Source organism: Tetrahymena thermophila (genome assembly GCF_000189635.1).
Source record: "Tetrahymena thermophila SB210 genomic scaffold scf_8254799, whole genome shotgun sequence".
Lineage (NCBI taxonomy): Eukaryota > Ciliophora > Oligohymenophorea > Hymenostomatida > Tetrahymenidae > Tetrahymena > Tetrahymena thermophila.
The window spans coordinates 75122-98595 of NW_002476555.1; the positions used below are offsets into that span (position 1 = coordinate 75122).

At 21.7% G+C, this 23474-nt stretch overlaps 6 protein-coding genes across 6 annotated transcripts; 1 reads left to right on the forward strand and 5 right to left on the reverse strand. All coding sequences in view use genetic code 6, as the record gives it.

The window, feature by feature from the left end:
* Positions 1–631: 631 nt before the first annotated feature.
* Positions 632–820, reverse strand: TTHERM_00812650 (hypothetical protein; the record flags this gene model as incomplete). The annotated part of the gene is made up of 1 exon (XM_001008593.1): positions 632–820. One exon carries the CDS (start codon positions 818–820, stop codon positions 632–634), a length of 189 nt encoding a protein of 62 aa, XP_001008593.1.
* A 2365-nt stretch (positions 821–3185) lies between these two features.
* Positions 3186–6177, reverse strand: TTHERM_00812660 (hypothetical protein; the record flags this gene model as incomplete). Its single annotated transcript, XM_001008594.3, has 6 exons — positions 3186–4271; positions 4330–4596; positions 4647–4754; positions 4816–4968; positions 5028–5165; positions 5731–6177. 6 exons carry the CDS (start codon positions 6175–6177, stop codon positions 3186–3188), a joined length of 2199 nt encoding a protein of 732 aa, XP_001008594.1.
* A 4643-nt stretch (positions 6178–10820) lies between these two features.
* Positions 10821–16951, reverse strand: TTHERM_00812670 (hypothetical protein; the record flags this gene model as incomplete). Its single annotated transcript, XM_001008595.2, has 7 exons — positions 10821–11762; positions 12026–12136; positions 12316–12435; positions 13612–13704; positions 13929–14051; positions 14250–14387; positions 16334–16951. The coding sequence occupies 7 exons, from the start codon at positions 16949–16951 to the stop codon at positions 10821–10823; spliced, it is 2145 nt and encodes a 714-aa protein (XP_001008595.2).
* A 409-nt stretch (positions 16952–17360) lies between these two features.
* Positions 17361–17661, reverse strand: TTHERM_00812710 (hypothetical protein; the record flags this gene model as incomplete). Its single annotated transcript, XM_001008599.1, has 2 exons — positions 17361–17407; positions 17508–17661. The coding sequence occupies 2 exons, from the start codon at positions 17659–17661 to the stop codon at positions 17361–17363; spliced, it is 201 nt and encodes a 66-aa protein (XP_001008599.1).
* A 1927-nt stretch (positions 17662–19588) lies between these two features.
* Positions 19589–20037, forward strand: TTHERM_000812729 (hypothetical protein; the record flags this gene model as incomplete). Its single annotated transcript, XM_012795761.1, has 2 exons — positions 19589–19696; positions 19762–20037. 2 exons carry the CDS (start codon positions 19589–19591, stop codon positions 20035–20037), a joined length of 384 nt encoding a protein of 127 aa, XP_012651215.1.
* A 2249-nt stretch (positions 20038–22286) lies between these two features.
* Positions 22287–23447, reverse strand: TTHERM_00812730 (acyltransferase; the record flags this gene model as incomplete). The annotated part of the gene is made up of 1 exon (XM_001008601.3): positions 22287–23447. The coding sequence occupies one exon, from the start codon at positions 23445–23447 to the stop codon at positions 22287–22289; it is 1161 nt and encodes a 386-aa protein (XP_001008601.1).
* Between the last annotated feature and the right edge of the window lie 27 nt (positions 23448–23474).

A 23474-nucleotide genomic window follows, 5' to 3' on the forward strand; every position in this document is an offset into this window, starting at 1 on the left:
TTTCAATAAATCAATACTAAAGCAATTAATTCGCTGAGAAATTCTCAGCTCCAACCAAAATTTTCTTTTATATTTTCTATCAAATCAAATTAAATGCTGAATGCTTTTATATATTGAGCTTCCCCATTCTTGCTATTTACTTATTTCTTACCTTATTTCTAATATTAACATTAATTATTTGAGATAATTCATTCAATTTCCATCTAATCGTAAATAGTATCTTGGTTACTGCATTGTCATCCAAAAATAAAACAAGAATTATAAATATTTTCTCATATTAACTGACAATTTATCAGTTTTTTGATGCATTTCACAACTAAAAATATTATTTCTTATAAATTCATTAGTATATTCCAAAACTTTTCCTCTTAATAATCTGATATTTAAATTTTCCACTGTCATTGCAAAATTTGAAAAATACAATAAATTTATAAATATGTAGTTTATTCAAGTAACTCTAAAACTTTCATTTTCTGCTGAAATACAAAGTGAATACAAAAATGGTTAATCTTAAAAGCAGTTCATGAACTTCTTTGATATTTTATATTTTGTTTTTTTTTTCACTTTTGTATAATTATCTTACAGTCTTTTTCTTTGCAAAAATGTATTTTTATTATAGAATAAATTTAATTCAATTCCATTCTTATTAATAAATAATTAAAAAAGCCCTTGTTCTTTGTTTAGATTCAGTATAAAGCACTTTGTTGAACTCAGCCTTTACCTTCTAGTAATTATATTTAATTGTATATAAGGAAAATCTAGTTTTGAATTCTTCCTTCCTAATACTATTTAAAAAAGAGTATTTACCAAAACCACTCATTTTGCTAGGATAAAACTCGCCAGTAATTCCAAAAAAATTTGAATAAATTACTATATAAAAAGTAAAATAAATGCTAATATAATATTAAATTATTTAAATTCTAAATTTTAATCACATATAAAATAAGTATTTTTTGATTCCATTATTTTTAACATATGACGAAAATAAATTATCCTTTTGGTTAATTAAATTAAAAAAAAAATCTCCAAAAAACCAAATTAACAGTCTTCTTTTGTTTTTTATCTTTAGTGCTTGCGTTAAGTGACTAATTCTTAGTATATACTTTTTTTTAAGTTGGCATAACAATATATTTGATAATAGATAAGCTTGAAAAATAATAATAGCAAATAATTAAATTGAACGTAAATAAAAAGTAATTAAATGACTATAGTATGAATTATTTTACAAATTATTGCTTATGATTTATATTTCTTATAAATGCATGCAAAAATTCATATGGATAAGATTTGTTTACTCCAAAAGAAATCAATTTTTAAATACATAAACATTAATTAAAGTCAAATTTGATCTTTATCTAACTCTAAAATAACTAGAAAAAACAACCAATATATTTTTTAAAAATTATGAATAAATTCTGCAAATTTCAATAAATAATTTATTAAAATCGAATATTCATAACATTTCATTTCTAAAAATATAAATTATTTTGTCCCAAACCTGTTATTTTGCTAAAACTTTCTAAAATATTGTTTAATTATTTATTTATTTTCTTCTTTAATAAATTATTAAGAATAACATCTATCTAATGATGAAAAAAATTTCATTTATTTTTAAAAATTTAATTTTCAAGATAAATAAATAAATAAATAATCAGACACAAACATTTCCCACTTGAAATATCAATAATCTAGTATTTCTTAAATATTTTTTATATTTAAATATATATTTGATATCTTAATTTATGTTTCAAATAAAATAAATTATTAATAAAATATTTATATGCTCAATCATTCATTTACTTATTGGGTAATCATCAAATTTAATAAAAAATATAATTTAGTATTTGAAAATGATCAAGCTTACTTGTTTTATAATAAAAAATATAAACCAAATTTATTTATCTAATAAATATTTAATCTATATTCATCTTTTCAAATCAAATCTAACATATTAAAAATGTTTCTATTTAATTTTAGATTAATAATTTTTGATTTTTTTTATGCAGCTATTCATATTAATTTATGTGATTATTTTTAAATATCGAATAAACTATAATTGCTTATTTTATATATATAATTGTTAAAATTATTTTTTTAATTGAATTTAAGCATAATACTGAAATAAAATATTTTAGAAAAAAATCACTTGGTTGATCATGCTTTTTTAAAAAAAATTTTAATAATTTAATATTTTATAACTATGAACTGTAATCTTAAATAAAGATAACAAAAGTATAGGATTCAATTTGATGAAAATAATATTTAAATTCATTTTTATATTAATGATTTTAATTTATTTTTGTGTATATTTATAACTAGTTAAAGTATTTGTAAATAAATATATCAATAAAAAATAGAAGATATTTCGTAAATATTCATATTTATTTGGAACTGTGTATTGAACTATTTTTTTATCCTTGTTTTATATAATTAAATGAGAGTTAAGCAGATTAATTTTTTAATAAGTCTACCAATTTTAAGAATTTAATAATATTATTTTTTATCCATTAGATAAAGTAAAAGAATATTATGACTTTAGATTTAGAATGAAGTCATTTATTTTTGGATGAGGTGTATTTTTTTATCTTAATTTATTTCAATCTGATAAAAGTTTAATAAATGTATATTTAGTATTTAAGTAAATAGCTTAATGAATTTAATAGGATTAAAATTCTTGTAAAATAATGACTATTAATTTATTTAAAAAAGTAATTTAATTATTTTGAATAAAAAATCATTTAATTTTATAATATTTTAAAAACAAAATCTTTAAATGAATTTGAATTAAAATTGACTACATTATTAAAAAATAAATTAATTTTTATTATTTATCAACAAAAAATAGGTTTAGATAATCAATGAATGATAAACAGTAATTCCTCAATAATTAAGATACCAAATTATTATCGCAATTTTCTGAAATATAATATTTAATCAAATATATAAAAAAATCTATGTATAACAAGTATTTAACAATTAAGAAAATCAATAAAATATAATCTAAAACTATGAATTAAATTAAGTAAGTTTATACAATAAATAAAATTCTATATATTTTTTAAGTTTTAATACAAAATCATTTTTATTGATAAATTAAATTAGTTGAAAATTTGATTAAACATTTATTATTTCTTTATAATTAAAGAATAATGTTTATAAGTAAAGTAGCTATGGTTAAAGTTTATTCATTATAAAGAAAGAACTTGCTTATTTAACTACACTTATTACATTTATTGATATTGAAAGATTTATAAAGGATTGTAATTGACTGGCTAGCATTATTGTTAATTATTTTATAATTAGTAGTATAGAGGATTTATTTACATGAAAATTTGCTATTGTTATTATTATGATGATGATGATTACTATTGTTAATACTACTACTGCTATTGGTTTTAAGAAGTTTGTTAGTTTTACTAGAATAATATTTAATATTAATTTTATTATTCAGGATTTATTGTTTAGGTATTTAAAGGAGCACTTTATTAAATTTTGGAATAAGAGTTAAATTAATTATCTAAGATACAAGTGTTTTAACTGCTAAATGATAAAGAGGATTTTTTGGTATCCTTAAGTACAGGTGTTTGGCTCTCAGAAGACATCTTTTCTCTATTAAATGATATAGAATTATTGCTATACAAATAAGATCCTTTGTTTTGGTTTGATTGTGATTAAGTTTGTTCTTCTTGGATAATCAAATTTTAATTAACTATATCGTTTTCATCCAAACATTTTTATGAGCTCAAAGAAAGTGAAGTGCTTTAGTCTTTGTTTTATAGATCTTTACAAATTTTATTATAATTTAAATATTCTTAATCACTTTATTTTTTAGATTAAACTTTTTTTAAGCTACTGCTGTTATCATTTTTATAAATTGGAATTGTAATTTTGACTCTCTTTTATAGAATATCTCTGCATGTCAAATCAATAACAACAGTGCTATATGCGGTTGAAGTTTCTTTTGGACTTGAATCATCTTAGAAGTTATTTTACTATGATAATTCTCCTAAATTCCTCTTCTTATTAATAATTATTCCTTAACATGTGCAGCATTTTTAATTGCTAGATGAATTTACTTCATTTTATTCTAATTATTATTATTATTATGGTTTTTAATTTTTAAGATTTTATTTTTATTATTTTTAGTTGTCTTTTTCTTATTTTTATGAGCATTCGTTATCAGATTCATTTTTTACAGACTAGCTAGATCTGGAAACCTTTATTTTTTCTAAAGTACCTTAACTTATTTTGTAAGCTGCTTTCATATCATCCTATTTATCAATAAATAAATTATTTAGTCATTTAAATTTTTTAATTAAAATTATTTACAATATTAATTAGCTTAATATAATTAGAGGGTATTTAACTTGGTTGTTTTGCTGAATAGTTTAAAAGAGAAGAGGAAAGAGGAGATAAAAATTAAGATATTTTCTAGCTAAGATTATCAAATTCAAGACTATTTTAATGCTCGCTAGGATCGTTTAAGTAAAGGAGTATGAAAGGGACCTAATTATTTGTTTAATCGTCACTCTAATTTTCAGTTTGCTCCAATAGTTGGTAAACAATTTTTTGGTAGAAAATTAAGAACTATTTATTCTAAAAATATAAAATTAATTTCATTTATAAATTTTAAAATTAAATATTACTATTAATTGTCTGTTTTGATCAAAATACTCGTCAGGAATATAGTCTTTGTTGAAGTACATATTGAGTGCTCTAGGGAATTTTAATGAAAGGAACAAAGGGTTCACACTCTATATATAATTGATAATTAAAAGTTAAAATTTATAAAAAGTAGAAATAATTATTTATCACCTTATGTCTAATGTAAGGATTTAAAAAGTAATTATATAGGGAAGCAACATCATCACTGAGAATTGATTTCTCATTACTTTACTTAGAATAAAATTCGTACTTCTTTTCAATTATTTCAGATGGGAAGGGATCATAATTTTCATAGATACTTTACTATTTATTTACAAGAATTTATTAAAATTATATTATAATAATGAATATAATATATTTACTCTAGCAAGCCAGAATTTTTAACGAGCTTCAACATAAATTGGTGGAGAAATAATAATATCTTCTAAATCCTGTAAATCTGTTATTTCATCTACTTTTTATCCAGCAGAAACAAGGATAACCATTCTGAAATATTAGCTCTTTAATTAAAAAAAACATTCAATTAAAATTGAAATATAGACAAATTAATTAGCAAAACCAAAAATAAATTTAAAGTAAAGTTAAGAAAAAAACAATATTGATAAAAGTAGTTTTTAAAAAGAACTAAAAAATGCATAAAAGATAAGGTAAATATTCTTTAATAGTTTCAATCAATCAATGAAATTAGAGAATATATTATAAATATTCTATTCAAAAAATGAATGCAAAATATTTAATAAAATGATTTTTTATTTTCTCATTCAAATTAAAAATCTGAAAAGATCTCTCATTCATGATATAAAAAAATAATGTGAAAAATATTTTTTGAAAGTTGCTTGAAAAAAAATTTAAAAAAAAAACATTTATGTTTGATTAGAAAAATATTTAGCATTTTGCATTGTTAAAGAATTTAGTATTGATTTAAATTAGCTGAGTTAGAATTAGAAAAAAATTCAAAAAAGTCAATTTATTGATTAATTTTCTTAGTTTTTATAAAGCATCTTTAAAAACTGATGAATTAATTAATAGATTTTGCATAATAACATAATTAAATTAATTAATTACTCTAGAGACAAATGTAGTTTCTGAATATTTGATGCCTTATATCAGGCACATGTCTTTGTTGAATTTTTCATTGTTTTTACCACTTAGCAGCACTTCTTCGAATTAGTTATTTTCAAGTTTTTTAAGGCACAAAGCTTTTGCGTAAAGCTGAGGAGGAGTACATTTTTAATTGCTAGATGAATTGAGAATTGAATTGTTTGAATTGTTAAAGCTAGCACTGAGACGGATAGTAGGGACTACCAAATTTTTGAACCATACCCATAAATTGCGTGAGTTATTGAAGGTGAATGGTCTTAATTCAGTAACTTTAATTTCAAAATTTTTAGGTGCCTTGTGGTTGAGTCTGTTGTGGTACCAGGTGAAAGAACTGGGATTGTTTTCTTCTAAGAGTAGATTTGATTTTTCAAACTCTTATATTTGAGTTATTAGTTTATTAAAAATATTCATAATGAGAAGGTATGTATATTGATTAGTCTCTTTTGTGATTAATTTGTAAGATTGAAGAAATGGGAGGGATTTATATGCTGATTATATGCTCAAATGAGTTTGCCAAACAATTTTGAGAAGTGAAATGAGGCTCTCTCTAGTAGTTTTTTAATGAGAAAAAATATATTTTTTAATAAAATAAGATGAGGATTAATAATTTATTTGTTTTATGATTTTTTGTATTATATCTATTTCATTAAATTCAAGAAAAAGTAATGGCAGCAAATGCCTAAACAAAATTCAAATAAAAAAATACACTGTAGTGATTTAGTTACTATAATTGGTGTAATTAAGTTTATAATATTGATTTGCAAACAAAAAATTCACTGGGGATGATTTCTAATTCAAAAAAATCAAAATAAATAAATTAATGTAATAATCATATTATCTATATCTTTTCAAGTAATTTCACACTTTCCTTTGGCTCCTTTGCTTTTTTGCACGAATTTTTTAGTTACTTTGATCGGAGTAAGCCTCAATCACCAAAAATCATCGTATTCCTTAATAATGAAAACAATTCAATTTTTTATTGTTCTACATTATGCTAACAACCTACCTTAACAGGAATACTATTAAAAGTCTACTAATGCAAAATAATTAGGATGAATCTAGATGATAGTAGTTATTATTCTTAGATTTTATGGCTTTGGGTTGAGGGATTTTATGGATACCTATAAGATTCATTTATCCCTTAAATAAATATGATATTTTGCAACAAAAACATTTATTTTTCATTTATATTTCTTGAGAAAAGTTAATGAATATTTTGGAAATAAATTACTCTAGTTTAACATCATTCCATACTTGATTTTATATAATTCCTTTAGCATTTGTAATTTTAAAATATTAATTCCCTATTATGTCATATTTATTATCAATATATAGCTAAGCTGATCAAAGCCTTATATTTTATTATAGTCTAATTGTGCCAAAAGTAATTATAAAAACCCTTATAATAGTATAATATCTTAAAAAAGTAAAACACCTATTAATTCTTAAAATTCTAAAAAAACATAAATCTTTGTTGGTTATTTATCCAAGGCGGTGCCATTTTAATCTATATTTGAGTTTTACCACTCAATATTTTTTTCAATTAGCAATAGCGAATAAATTGAAGTTTAAAGTCTTTCTTTGTGATTTAAATAAGAAATCAAGCTCTTCTAACATAATTTTAATTTCGTTTATGATGACTAAATCAATATTATATTAAAAAATAAATACACACACACATACATCAAAGCTAATAAAAAAAATTTAAATATTTTTTTAATAATTATCTGTTTGGGATTTGAATAAATTGAAATTGACAAAAAGAAGATTAAAGATTTTTCTTTAACTAAAAATATATCTGTTAGTTAGTGATTTTTAAGGAAGCGAGTTCCTACATATAAAAAAGCTAAAGATAAAAGAAAAAAATTAAAATTTCTTCAATGAAGAAGATTTATGAAGCCTTCAAAAAATTAAAAACTTTAAAAAATTAGGGTAATAATTAAAGTGAAATAGCGCAATAAGATACTAGAAATTAAATAAAATATATATCTTAAAAATTTTATTAAGAGATTTTAATTTTTTATATGAATAAGTGAATTCAATATATTCATTATTTTTATGGTTTTTTGCTTTTTCCTTTTATCTTTTATATACAAAAAAAATATATTGATACTGAATGAATAAATAATAAATAATTCACTTATTTTGCTCATTACATAATAAATTTTTTATTATTTGCTTCCATTGCTATCTAAAATTAAATCTAAAAAAGATAAACTAAAAGTAATAAGCAAAACCTCTTAAAACGAATTCATACCCCAATAATAATTAAATTTTCTATTACTAAAATTGCTACAGATTCTAATCATCTAACTTTTAAAAAATTAATAGCAGAATAAATTTTTTATATTAAAGTAAGCCTTAAATACCAACAAAAATCTGAATTTGAATATTTGCACTTAGTTTTAGACTTCAAGCTATTTTAAAAAGTGAGTAATTTATGTTACTAAAAAATGTTTAGATGGTATTTGATTGGTCAAATATAACAATTTATTTTCTTATTTCAAAGCTTGAAAAAACAAAATCATCATGATTTAGATTATATAGATAATATAAAAAAAATATTTAGATTGACCAAAATTGTCATATAAATATAATTTTATAGTTTCTTTAATAATTTGATTGGAATTTTTTTTTAGATATTATTTCAGCTGGAGTAAATCTAATAATTAAATTGAATGAATTTTCTATTTGACTTAATTATCATAATTGATTACACCAATATTATAAATTAAACTGAAATTGACTTATATTTTATATCATTTAAAATCACTGTAAATTAATTTAAATTGTATAAATTCTCTTTTTTTATTTACAAAATTAGTATTTAAACAAAATTTATTTATTTATATTTAAAGCTTTTAATAATCTTTTTGTTTATTAAAATTAGATTTTATTATCAGTTCAAAATATTTTTTTATTTTAAAATTTAATATTTTTATCAAATAAATTCAAATTTTATTATATATTTAAAAATAAAATGAATTAATGAATACAATTTATTAGGAAGTCAATAATTATTTTTGATATCAAATAAATTAATTTATAAATTTAATCACGCTTCTATTTATTATAAATATTACTTTTTATATTACTAATTAATTAAAATTATAAATCATAAAAGTAAATTTAAATAAAATTAATTTATATTAAATATTTTAATAGATTTTTAGAAAAATTATAATATAAACTTTAATGTTAATTAAATAATTTCAATTAGTTTAATTTACTATTTAAAATACCTTAAACTTAGTTATTTATTAAGCTATGAGAGGACTATTTATTTTTTGTATTAGTCAAAATTTAATTTATTTTATTATTTTAATTATTTAATTTATTTAAGTTAAAATTTAATATTAAAATTAAAAATTTTATATAAATATTTTTTACATTTATGAATAAGACACTTTTCAAATTTGATAAAACTTATTTTAATTATATTATTTATATTTTAAGTGATTATAAAGCGAGGATAGCGAGGGGGAGGGAAGGGTTTTGAGAAATTATTCAAAACTCATCTATGATAATATTGTAATATTATTTTCTTAAAAATAGATAAAATCGATTATTATATAATTAGGATCACTCATTATTTAAAGATGTTTAAAAAAGCAAAATGTATTATTTTTATATAAATAATTAGTTATTTGCTATTAATAAAACATTTTGTATATAATATTAGACAGTTTAAATATTTAAATAAATATTCAAATAATCATCTCTTTTAACCATTCTTTCCCTTTCCCTTTACCTTATAATTTTTATAAAATTTCATTTAAATTTATTTTTATTTTAATAGTCATTTAAATATTTTTTAAGGATGAAAATCCAATAAATGCTTTTATTAATTATTATGAAAAAGTATCCATTAAATTAGATTAATATAATATCTTACTCTAGTATATTATTAATTCTATAATTTTGAATTATTGGCTAACTATTGGAATAACCATCACTAAGCATATTTATTTGTGGATAAATATTTTTCTTCCAAAAATCTTATTTTTAAATGATTATTTTTAATATCTAAATAAAATTATTTAGCACTGCAAATAAACATAAGTTAGGCTTAAATAATTTAAAGTATGTTCATTAATTTATTTTTACTATTGTTAAAAAATTTGTGTTATAATTTTTTTAGCTTTCATAGTCATTAAATTTAAATGTATTTTGTTTTTAATTATGTTCCCTATTTTTAATGCAAATAAAAATTTTATAATATAATTTTTAAATATTGCGTTAAGATAATTATATATAAATACATCTAATAATTAATTAGTGTTAAGGAAAATGATAAATAATCCTCAAAATATATTTTTAACTAAGAAGAGAAATAAATTATTTTATTTAAATGGTGTTTTAAAATAAACTTACATGATGAATAATTACATAAAGATGATAGTATAAATGAATTGATATACAATTGAAATTCTATTTAAGTTAGATATATTTATTTTATTGTAATTGATTGATAGTTTTCAAAAATATAAATTTATTAATATTTATTTGAATAGGGTTAATAATTCATTAATATGTTTTGTTTATTGAGTGTTTTTTAATTTCATTAATAATTAATTTTAAATTTATTTTTTACAATTTAATCAAAACTTTATTTATTTATTTGATTAATTAGTTAATAGTATTTTAGAAAGGTCAGTAGGATTTAGTTGTTAGGCCTTGATTTAATTTGATTACACTTTTAGATTGGTTATAAATTCAAGTAAAAAGATATTTTCAAAATTAATAAAGTATATTTAAAGAGTTATCATAGCTATTTATTTTAGTAATTAAAGCTATTATTAATAAATTGTTAAAATTGTAGTTATGGTTGTTATAATTAGTGTTAAAGCTTTTAAAAATCTTGGTAGATATTTAAACTTAACTGATTATCAATTTAAAAGAGTTGCTTTAAATAATTAATGATATCAATAATTTATACATCTTAATTTAAAAAATGGTTGTTCTTAATATTTAGTCATACAAGCATCATTGTCAAAGACCTGAATTTAGTTTTGATTACACTTTTAGATTTATTATAAATTCAAGTGTTATTTTCAAAATTATTAAAGTATATTTAAAAAGTTATCATAGCTGTTGATTTAGTAATTAGAGCTATTATTTTGATTAAATTGTTAAAATTATTGCTATGGTTGTTGTAATTATTATTAAAGTGGTTGAAAGTTTTGGTTGATATTGCAATTTAATTGGTTGTCAATTATGAGAAGCTTTAAATAATTAATAATATCAATATTTTTAAAAATTGATTAAGTTTATCTAAGATTTGCATCTTAATTTAAAAATGATTGTTCTTAATATCTAGACATATAAGAACTATTATCTAAGGTTCCTTGGATGTTATACAATAATTAATTATTTAAGTCATATTGATTAAATGTATTATGGTTTATTTAATTTATTTCTGGTTATTGAGTGAAAATGTTTCTTTCTGGTTATTAGAATTGACAATTCTATATTTAGTTAGAAACACTATCTTAAAATTCGCTTCTATTTTCAGAAATAGAAAAGCATGGTAATGGTTAGGTTTATTTTAAAGGAGATCTGGCTTTCTTTTCAAATTTTATGTTTTATTCGGTTTCTATGTTTGCTAGAATATTCGAGTCAAATGAAATAGATGACTTATTGTTATTTATAGAGTCATTTTTAGTACTGGTTTTCATTATCTTTTAAGGAGAAGCTGATTGAGATAAAATATTGTAGTCGGCATTCGATTTAGCATTTTTAACACTCAGATCTTAGTCATTATGAGAGTACACATTATTTACTAATGCTTTGATTGAGGTTACTTATATACTTGAAGATTACCTATTAAATTCAAACACTTATTTGATGCTTTTCTTTTGAATTTCTTCGAATTTGGTGATGTTTGATTCATGACGAAGAACAAAGAAGGACTCAACCTTTTGTAATTTATTTCTAATGTTTAGTAATACTTTAGTTAACTCATAGTAAGCTCTCTTATAGTTGTCAATGAATCCCTAATTTTATAGTAAAAGATATGTATTTATAATGAGTTAATTGTGTATTATTATAATGACAATAATTATAATTTTGTGCGCAACATCATAAATTGAATGATATTATTGTGACATCTAAATTATCAATTTAAAAATTAAATTGTAACATAATTTGATATACGTCATATTAATTAAAATTAATCATTCTTGGTATGTTGAATAGAAGATTGAATTATTTTATTTAATAATAATTAAACAATCACCAAAAATTATAAAATTATTACCTCCTTCTATAGACATACGTATGAATTGTCTTTCTTTAAGCGATTCAGTTCCTGTTCGGAGAAGCAAAGCTTGACTTACTTATTTTTAAGAGGTTTAAGGTATGACTCAACCTTTATATAAAAGAATAAATTTTAGTATTTAGAAATCTAAAGATAAAATTTATCATGTGTAATGATAAATTAGTAACAGAAATTGATTTAAAAGTGTAATCTAAGATTGTTACAAAAAGTCAAAAAGTGAACAAAATAAACAAATAAATAAATTGATTGATTGATAAATATATTTTTACTTTTCTAATTTGCTCTTTTTCTAAGCCATCAGTGTTGAAATGTAATATCACTACTTGTTCCTCTTATTGCATAAATGCTTCAATAAGTGTTTCTTGGAAGCTAATTATTTGATCTTTGCCCTATATTAAATAAATATTTATAATCAGATGATGCATTAACGATAAAAGAAAAAGATATTTAATAAACAAGAAGTTAAATTTAGCTCAGTATTAAATAATATTTTTTGAGATACTTTACTTTCATATGTTGAAAATCAATAAGAAATAAAAATATTCGTTTTTTTTTCCATTTTTAGATTAATAATATAATTTTTACTAAGATTTAGTTTTGTTATAATTCTTAAAAAAAATGGGTGGTAAGATATTTATAGTTTTGTTTTGGATGTGATGTTGATCATTTATTATTGAAAACAAAATTTTGTTTTTAATTTATTTTTTGTTGGATGTAAACGTTGAAACTAAATCTGCATCATCATTGCGCTCATCAATCAAAGAAATTAATTGAAAAATACAATTTTCGATTAAAAGATAGATAGATAGGTATGTGGATAAAAAAGTAATTAAAGATATTATCTATCAATAAAATTTGTATAATTTAATTTCCAAAAGGAAAAAAAATAATTAGCAAGTGTGAATGGTTTGGAAGTTTGGGGATGATCTACATTAAGACATTAAGAAGTAAGTGAAATATCTATTGAAACTTGTTTAATTTTAATTTATTAGATAAATAATTTATCAAATTTTTTATATGGATAACAAAATTTAATTTTGTTACATCGTATGAGCTACCATTATTAATAAATTTTTATTTACAGATTATTATAAAAGAAAAAATTAAAACATTTAAATTTAAGAGTAACACTCAACTCGTCATTAAAGAGTTATGGGATAAAATTAAAATTAAATTGTATATTTATATGATTGCTAAACTTTGTTCTAGAAATATGTAATTGGTTGTTATAGATTATGTATGCTATAAAGTTCTACAAATATTTCACTATTAATTCCATCAAAAGAAAGGGTAATCGCATTTAATTTAAAAGAGAAGATAAGTTTATATTTAGATAAGATTCTAATTTTGTTTATTTGCGATATCAATTTGATGGCAAATCAAAAATTAATACTTAAAAGTAGAATAAAAGTGTTTATAATATTTTAAGAAATGTGAGTTTTATGTTTTGAGCTTATAAATTTTTAGCTTAAAAGTGTTCATTTATCCGTATAAAAAAAATTGTTAATATTTTTGTGAGGAAAAGTTTGTTAAATAAAATATTGTATTTAAAAGGAATTGCTTACAAGTTTTTCTGCTTTCTATCTCTTGAGACTGCATTTGTAATAAATATTAAGAGCACTAGGAAATCTGCCAAAAAGATAAAGCGGGTGAAAAATCTTTATTATTTAAGTAAATAGTGTTTTAATAAAAATTGAATAAATTAAACAAAATAAAATTAGATTCATGCTTAAGATCATTTATTAAATATCTTAGAACTAAAAATGTTGAAACAAAATAAATTTTGTAATATTGTAAAAGATTATTGCTGATTATGATGATATCAATGATACTATTTCTTAATGGGGTAATTAATTTAAAATTAATTAGTTAAAAGTATTACTTTGTGTCTTTCAGAAGCCTTAGACAGGAAGTCTTTAAGATCTACAATCCCTTAATGACCATCATTTGCAACGGTGTCTAGATATTTTGGTAAGAAGGGCTCCATTAAAACAGAGAATGACGCCTATTCATTTAAAAGGTTATTTATTTAATGAGTGAACAAATAAAAGAATTAAGGAAAGAAAAAATGAATGAATGAAGATAAAAGAAAGAAAGGAGCAAAATAGAAAATAATTAATTAATTTTTTGTTGAGATAGATTTGAAAAGATATGATAAATATTAAAATATTATCAGTAACAAGTTTAAATATAAATCTATTACGCGAGATTGTCTAGATTTCTTACGAGCACTGACTGTAATTGGGTGGGAGAAGTAAATATCATAAATTTGTCTAGTATTTTAGGCAGTTAACTTATAGATATATATGTATATCCTGAATTTAATAATATTTTCTGGGTTCTAGTTGTTGAATATTAAAACATGATTATTTAATTTGCATATTTAAATATTTAGTACGATATAATTAATAATTGCATCATCCTCTTAAATTAAAAAAATCTAATGAACTATTCACTTTGCTGTTATTTTAGCAAGTCCCCCAAATTTAAATATTTATTTGATCAACATTTAAACTGTTGGTTGAGTTTGTTTTTGTTTACTCTTTTAATCGAAAAACTCTTATATTCACAAACATTTTTTCAGATTTTACCATTTATTTTTAAGCTTTTACACTTATTTTAAGCTTTTACATTATCTAAATGCTCTCATTATTTGCTTAATAATTTATTAATTTTTGCTTTTTGCAGACTTACAGCAAAGAATTAATAATTGATTGATTGCTTTTATAGATTTATTTTTTGAATAGTATTATTTTGCAGAAGTAAAATAAGCAATTTAATTATTTCAGGCTTTTTAAAGAATCTCCAAATACTTTTTTTCCTCTAATTGTGAAAGTAAGTGAGAGAATGTGTTTAATGTAAATTTAAATTGATCAATTAAAAGATTTAAATAAATGTTAAGCAGTTTTTGGTTGTCTGTGTAATTTGATTATGGAGTTATAAAGAAAAAGCTTTATAAGAAAAGATACTATGGTTAAAGATGCTTTGTGAATTATTAATATGAAAAAATGCTCAAAATTAGATAAAATGTGCATAATGATGAGCTATTGTTTGCGACAGTTTTAGAATAGGTAATTTAAAAAAGGTGGGTACCTTGTTATATTTTTTAATATTTCAGAATTTTAGTATAGAATTAAATGAAAAGGAGGGGCTAAAAATGAAGGAATTGTTAGAAATTGAAATGACTTGCTTAACTTTGTTAAAAAATGAAATAGAACCAACCTTCTTATGAAAAATTAATTTGAATAAAACTTTAAAGGGGTAAATTAATTGGAAAAAAAGCGAAATATTTTTGAATTTTAGTATAGGCAAAATTGAGTTCAAAAGATCAATTTTTAATTAAGATTGAAAGTTTCTAAAATAAAAAAGGTAAGCAAAATTGCACTCAAAAAAATGAGCTTTTCTTTTTTGAATTTTGTTCAATAGCTTAACATTTGTTTTCACACAATTTTATTTAAATTTGTTGGATATTTGTCGAAAAGTGAAAAATTTTATTTTATTTCTGATCTAAAATTAAGCTCTCCTTATTATTTGTAGATGTATGCCACCAACAAATATCAAAAATAAGTAAGTAAGAACGGTATTTTCATCAACAAAAAAAGGGAGAAAAATATTAATTAAAAAGGGAATAGAAAGGATTAAAATAAATTAATAATTAAAACAGTATAATTTTGAATGAGTCGTCATATGAGTGTCAATACGTTTTTAAATGATGAAAAATTTTACAAATTAAGAGAAAGACGACAATGTTTATTGCTAATAATTCTAATGTGCGGTTGTTAAAATAGAATAAAAAAGATATTTTAGTATTAAAAGTGTCAATTCAAATAACTATATAGAATATATTTAATCTATTAAAATTTGTAATTTTAAATGGGGGGACGCTATGTGTGCAAAGTTAGCAATGAAAAAATTAGCAAAATTAAGCTCATGTTGTTTATTATTTTAGGAAATTTAATGTTTCAATTTTGTGTTACGCTCAATCAATTATTAGGAACTAAATTAAATTTTTAGTCTGTGATATACTATATCAAATAATATTTAGACTTGATTTGTTAAAAAGATTGTTGTTTAATAATTACAGATAAAAATTTAACAAATTTGCTTTCAAAAATAATCTTGATTTTTTTATTATATTCAAAACTTATACTTTACTAAAAAATTAAGTTTTTTTTGTGTGGACAAAAAATTAAAGCTGAAGCAATTCAAATTATGTAGTAATAAAGAAGATGCCAGACGGATTAAATTTGCAATTAAAATTTCCTGAAAAATGAATAATTTTATTACTTGGTTGTTCTAGCCGCTAGGAGATTTCGCGATTTCTGACTCTAAATACCCAGTAGAAGAAAATTTTAGTGATGAAAATTTAACAATTTTATCCAAGTTTTATAGGGTATTAATAGTTTTACCACATGTAGAAATGTTGTTATTGTGAGTTATACTATTAACACTATTAGTGTTCAAATTATTATTCCCTATTTTTTTAGCACCTGAATTATTTTCAAGTTGTATTTCTATAAACTGGCCATTTTCCTTCTTTGCCCAACATTTCATTTCAATTTCAAAGGCGCCATTTAGTTGCTTAGGATTTGGGGAATTGTTGCTTTCTAGCAGTTTAACTTGCATTTAGGGAATTACTATGTTTTTGTGCCATTTTTGGGTTCCTCCTTTAACGAAAAAATTATCTTTATTTTAGATAATTTCAAATTAGTAAGGGTTTATTTGCTCATTCTAAAATGCAGCAGAGTAGCCACTTGCTGCTCCTACCAAATTACGTAAGCAGCCTTGCTCTTCAAGGGATTTTCTTACAGTTGGATAGTCCATATGTTCAGTTTTATTACTGAATGGAATAGAAAATTAATAATTTTCTATCAGTTTTGCAATTTCATTTTAGCAATTATCCATTTTAATAGGTGGTTTATATAGATAATTTTTTTTCAATTTAATTTATTTTTTTCAATTTATTATTGTTTTTAATCAAAATTTGTTTCTCTGTTTTTGATTAGTTAATATTTTTACTAATTCATTTTTATTTAATTTGGATGAATTGTTTAATAAATATAGATTATGTTAGTAATAAATCAATTTTTACTTTGAGGAACTCTTAGACATTCCTAACTTTTTTCTTGCCTACCCGTTATCCGCAAATTAAAAAGTTGATTTTGTTTAAACTGATAAATTTTATTGTGTTTTTATTTCTGATAAATTTTTAATTCTTAAATTAGATTAGATATTTATTACAATATTTATATATTTATTATCCTTAATTATAATTTAAAAACAATCATTTTAGTAATTAGCTACCCTCTAAGTATCAAGCACTTTCTCTTTATTGATTTATTTCTTTGTCATTCTCTCTCTCTATCAGTATATTCATTCCTATTGCATACAGAATAAAATCCAATCAAAGAAAGTATCAACTTTTAAATTAAACATTTAAAAAAACACTTTTAATGCGTACACAGACGATAGCAATTAATAGCTACGAATTATTTCACTCTCAAATCAACTACAAATTTATCCAATTTTTCTCTTTTCCAGCTAAAACCAGTATTTTTATTTAACTTCAAAATAGCAAAAAAAGCATTTTTATTTAAGAAATCTATCAAGAACATTTTAAAAGTCAAGGATTATTATTAACAATCAATGAGAGTAATACTAAAATTTAATAATTCCTACATGTAAATATATTCACACAATAGATATAATCTATTTTCGTAAGTTAATGCGTGAAGCTGTTGATTAAATTAATTCTGTGTTTTTAGAAGCAAAGTAACCTCAGCAGATCTTTGCATTAATGTGTAACTACGCCCTATTCTTGATTTAAAATTATTAGACAAATTAACGTGCCTTCCTAAAATGAAGTATAGCTTTCTGAGAAAGTTCTATTTGCTCGAAATATAATATTACATGGAAACAAAAGATGACGAATGGCCACTAAATCAGTCTTAGATGATAAGTATGTTAAGTTAGGCCCCTCAGCTTAATAGGGAAGTTACAGCTATTGCTTGATTTATTGAATCAGAAATGTATCTACTGAATAAAGGAAATTACATGATCACAAGCAATTTTATGATTTATTTTACTTAACTATTTCTGGGAAAAAGTTAGAAAATAAATCTTCTAATTTTGAAAAAAGCTAGTAGAAAGAAAGGAAAAACTCTACATGAAATATTATTATTCTTACAGACTAAGATATCAATCAACCATATAGAGAGAAAAATACTTAAATTTTAAATTACTTACTATCCCACTCAACAAATTAATTTATTTGTTTTCTATCTTCACAAATATCCCCTTCCCACAAAATAAAGTTGAAAAAAAGCAATTTATTTAATTATTTTGTTAATAAGCTAAAGAATATATTTAGAAATCTATAAAAAAATTGATTAATATATTTACTGCGCTATAAAAATTGAATTAACAAATGAAGACAGAAAGATCAAACCAAAATAATAAAAAGTTTACTTCTTTAAGTGTATTTTGCTTGCAAATAAAACATCGAAAATTAATTCTTTTATATATATTAATTGACCATAGCAAGAACAAAATAAAGGAAAGAAATAATTTTTTCCTTTTATTTGTAAAGCTTTTTGAATGGATAGATATATTACTTTAGTTGCTTTATTTATTTATTTATCTATCTATCTATGTTAATAATTAAAACAAAATCCAATTCCCCCTCGATTATTCAATTTATATCTTATTTTTATTTCAATAAATCTATTTACCTATTTTTTAATGCTATTAAAAGTAGGAAAGTCGAAAAGAGATTTAAAAGAAGTAAAAATTTGTGGTCTGAGAATTGAATTTATCAAATAATATAATGAACTTCCTTATTAGAGATTGATAATGTTTAACTAAATTAAGGGCGATATTCGGAAAAATTAAATTGATTATAGTTTTAAAAAGGGGGGTCTTGTTTGTACTAAGTAAAATACTTATTAAATATAAGGTCTTCAAATAAAATTACTTTTTAAAGATTTAATGTAATGTAGAATATAATATTTATTTGCTAATAGCAACCTTTAATAGATTCACTTGAAATTCAATGTAATCACTTTTCAAACTATGTCTCCAAATATTTTGAGTATCATCACATTAAAATCAATTCAATTACTAAAATAATAAAATTGATTTCGATTGACAATTCAAATCTGAAAATTTTGTTCACTCTTTCGGAATAACGAAATCATTATTTTATAATTTATAATAATGTTTAAAACTTGTTGCTTCAAGCAATGATTTAATTAAAATTTTGTGTGAGAAATAAATAGATTATGGAGTGCAAACATTAAATAGGTTTTTTGTTTTTTTGGTTGATTGAATGATTAATTGATTGATCAATCTAGCATATAACATCAGTACATGGAACAGATAAACAATTATTTGTTCTATTGAATTATTTATTACGCTTTAATTTAGCGAATGTCAGAGAAATTTGAAATATTATTTAATAATCTCTATTAGACTATCAAGATAAATTCAAATAAGTGATGCATATTCGTAAGTGCGCCTTTACATCGTCATTCACTTAGATATATGGAATTATTAGTAAAAATTTAAGAAGCATCTTATAAAATTAAAGTTGAAAGCCATTATTTAATGCTCCTTTACTTCTTAGCTTTAAAAACATAACCTAGATTTAAGGTAAATATAATTTCCTCCATTAATAATTTAGATGTACATATTTACTTTTTATTGTAAAATAATAGGATTTAACTTCAAAAACAAAATACTCTTTATGCCAGTAATCTCTAAGAATATGTGCATTTAAGTAAAAGCAAGAAGTTAATTTTTAAAAAGATCTTAAAATATTTCTTATATTAAAGATTTGTTGGTTCTAGTTATAAATACAAGTTTTTTATAATAACACTTTGCTTAATCTGATAGAAAAGTATAAATCGAACTATATGATGATTGCTTTTAACCTTTTATTATGTATCAAAATAATTTTTGGAAAAAACTAACTGCATTTATTGATTTCCTGATTAGAATTAATACTTGAGTGAGAGGGAGATAAATAGTTATTCCATCCAACCAATTAATCTGAGAATTCGAACAATTTTTAAATATCTTTTGTTATAATTATTAAAAATCTCGAATGTAACTATTACTAATCTTTCACTTTTATAATTATTTTTTATATTTTTTTAATCTACTAATATTTTTTATCCAATTTTCCTAAGATACTCCTCTAAAAAAAGAATGAGATTTCAATTACATCTATTTACTACCAACTTTTGTCATAATCAATATTATTTTCCTAGAATTATCTGTAAGTTGTTGTTTCAAACTGTGATATAATAATACTTGAATCTCTTATGTTTTTTAGGTAAATTCACTATATTAACCAATACTTTTTAAATTCAAATAACTTAATTTACTAAAAAAAACGAATATCTATAGAATTAAACCAGTAGGCATCATAAACACAAAATTAATTTATGCGTACTTATATTTTATTTATCGCTCTTCTATTGTATATATATCGATAAAAAAAATCCTATTCAAGGAATAACCACAAATAATTTACCTAAATTTTATTAAATTATATTTTCAAAATATTGATGCATTTAAATAAAGAAAAAACTAGTAATTAATGCTTTTCATCAACCAATCAATTATAATGTTTGTTTTAATTTCACAAAAACACTTAATAAATAAATATATGCATACACATTCATTATTTGGAAAAGAGTAACAAGATAAAATCAGCAAAATAAATTATAGAAAATAAATAATTGAGATTGAAAATCAATAGAGTTGAATTTAAAAAGTTATGAATTTTACAAAAAAAATTTCATAAAGTAAACATTTTATTATAACTAATTTATTAAATTCTTGAGTATTAGTTTTTTTTTTTTTATGAGATATAAGAGATTATGTATATTTGTTTAGTATCTTAATTTGTTTTTTATCAATTTAGTTTTATATTTAGATAACTCTTACTTTTATAAGAAATGCTACCATTTTTGAAAAAACAGATTTTCGTTTGGTTTGATTTTTAAAAAAAGTTTATATATGTAATGAATTATTATTTACTTATTTAATAAATAGCATCGGTTGTTGTTATAAATTGTTAGAAGGATTTTGATTTTGGCTATTTGGTTCACATTTTAAATATATAGAGAAATATAAATATTATATAATTCTAAAAAAAGTAATTATTTATTAAAATCCTTAAAAATTACATTTTCATTTATGAAAGTTTAATCTATTTCAATATTTTGTAAGCAATTAAAAACATAATGTCTAATAATCTTTCGCTTTGACACTTTTTACTTTTTTGATTTATATTCTAAATAGCTTTAATTTAAAATCTCTGAAATAGCAAAATATTCATTTGTTTCTTTCAAATATTGATTTATCTAAATATTTTGTTTTTATTTGAAAATAAATTAAAATAAAGCTTTCAGATTAGACAAAAATTCGAGCAAATTTCTTAAGTATTTTAAAAAGAATACCTAAAACCATTTTTTACAATAGAAAATTATCATAGAAACGAATTCGTAAGCCTTTTTTAAAGGTATTTTATTTAGAATAATCTTTAAAGTTCTATTAAAATGGACAAACCAAAGACATACTTTTTTTTATAAAATTGTTTGTTTTTCTCAAATATTAATATAATAATACATTTTATTAAATTTAACATTTATAAATTTTTAAAGAGGTAAATAAAAAGTTGCGTTAGAATTTTCTCTAAACTCATAGAAATAAATTAAAGAAAAAAGGAAAAATATTTATTTCTAGGACAATCAAAATGCTAAAAATTGATTATAATGCTAAATTTAAATAAGAGAGAAATGAAAAAATATTATTTAAAAATAGCTCTATAAACAAATACATATATAGAAATGTTTATCGCAGAAAACAACAATCAATCAAAGAAATCAATAGGTTAATTAATTTATAATAATAATAATAATAATAATAGATAAACAATACGAGACTTGAGTAAAAGTAAATTAAAAGAACTTTAATATAAAACTAATAATTTATTAGATGACGCCAGCCTGTTGAGGTTGACTACATCTATTAGATATATTAGGGTGATGTATTAGTAATTTAAAAACAAGTAATTATTAAAAGTATTGCATAATTTATTCTTTTTAGCTTTAATTTTTAACTAATGATTAGCTGATCAAAATCTCTTTCAATCTATTTTATATAGTTTTGAATGAATTCTTTTTGCTTTCAATTTATCTATATATTATTAATTTGTTAATAAATGAATCAATCAATCATATTTTTTGTTTTGGCTGCCCTCTGTTGGTGTGGTGGTTTCCTCAGCCTTATTTGTTTATTTTTCTTTTCTTGGGAAAATAATACTTTCGTATTCTTTTACATCTCTAAAACCGCTTTCTGAATTCTTCTTGTTAGGCATAGCGGCAAGCATGATGTCTTTCACTTTGCGAGCATATATTTTCCAATCATCTTCTTTATCGTGTGAAAGATTAAGATGATCAGGATAAAAGGTGTTGAATTCAGTTACAGATAAGTTATTCTTTAGTTGGCAGAAAACTAAAAGTACATTTATTCCCTAACCTAAGACATCTAGAGCTACATTTACATGACGAATAGGATACTAAAGACAGAAAATTTTTACAGGAAGTAGATTTTCAAATGCACCTTTTTTGAATGAGATCAAATGGGTACCATTCGAAGTTGTGCCTTCAGGGAAGATAACGATTGGAGGGAAGTTTTTGCCTTCTTTTATACCTTCTCCACGTGCGCGAATAGCATCTCTGACTTCATGCTTGTTTTCATTGCTTTCACGATCTACAAAAATACATTAGAAGGCTTTTGCAGCAGCACCAAAGAAAGGAATATTTTAGACGTCCTTCTTAGAGAGGTAGGAAGGGAAGTGAGAGCAACTGCAGAAATACATAATGTCAATCCAAGTAACATGATTTGAAACAATAATAGGAGCACGATTGCTCTTTCCACTACGTAAGTTATGAGAGAGAGGATACTCTTTATCATAATCATGAATTTAAGCGTTCTTCTTATCGATCCAGTAAATGCCACAGCAGAAAAGAATAATACGGGCAATTACTCTAGAGACATAGACAATGCTATTGCGTTTCCATGTAGGATATTCTTCCTTGTGAGCATTTGGCTTGAAACCTACCAAGACAAATAAAAACAAGGTTAAGAAGATCATAACGACAACAACTATGGCAACTCTAATTGGAAGGAGAAATATACCACAAAAGTACATTTCTTTAACATTCCATAGCTTTCTCTCAAAACGTTCGAAAGGTTTGAAACGTTCCTCTAAATTAGGATCAAGTTCTTCAGTAAATTTAAGAGTCTTGAACACTACTTTGTTGATTACATTTACAATATAGAATGACCAAGCTCCAAATATGGCAACTCCAATAATAAATCCTATCATATTTCACTATTAAATTTTTTCCTTGAA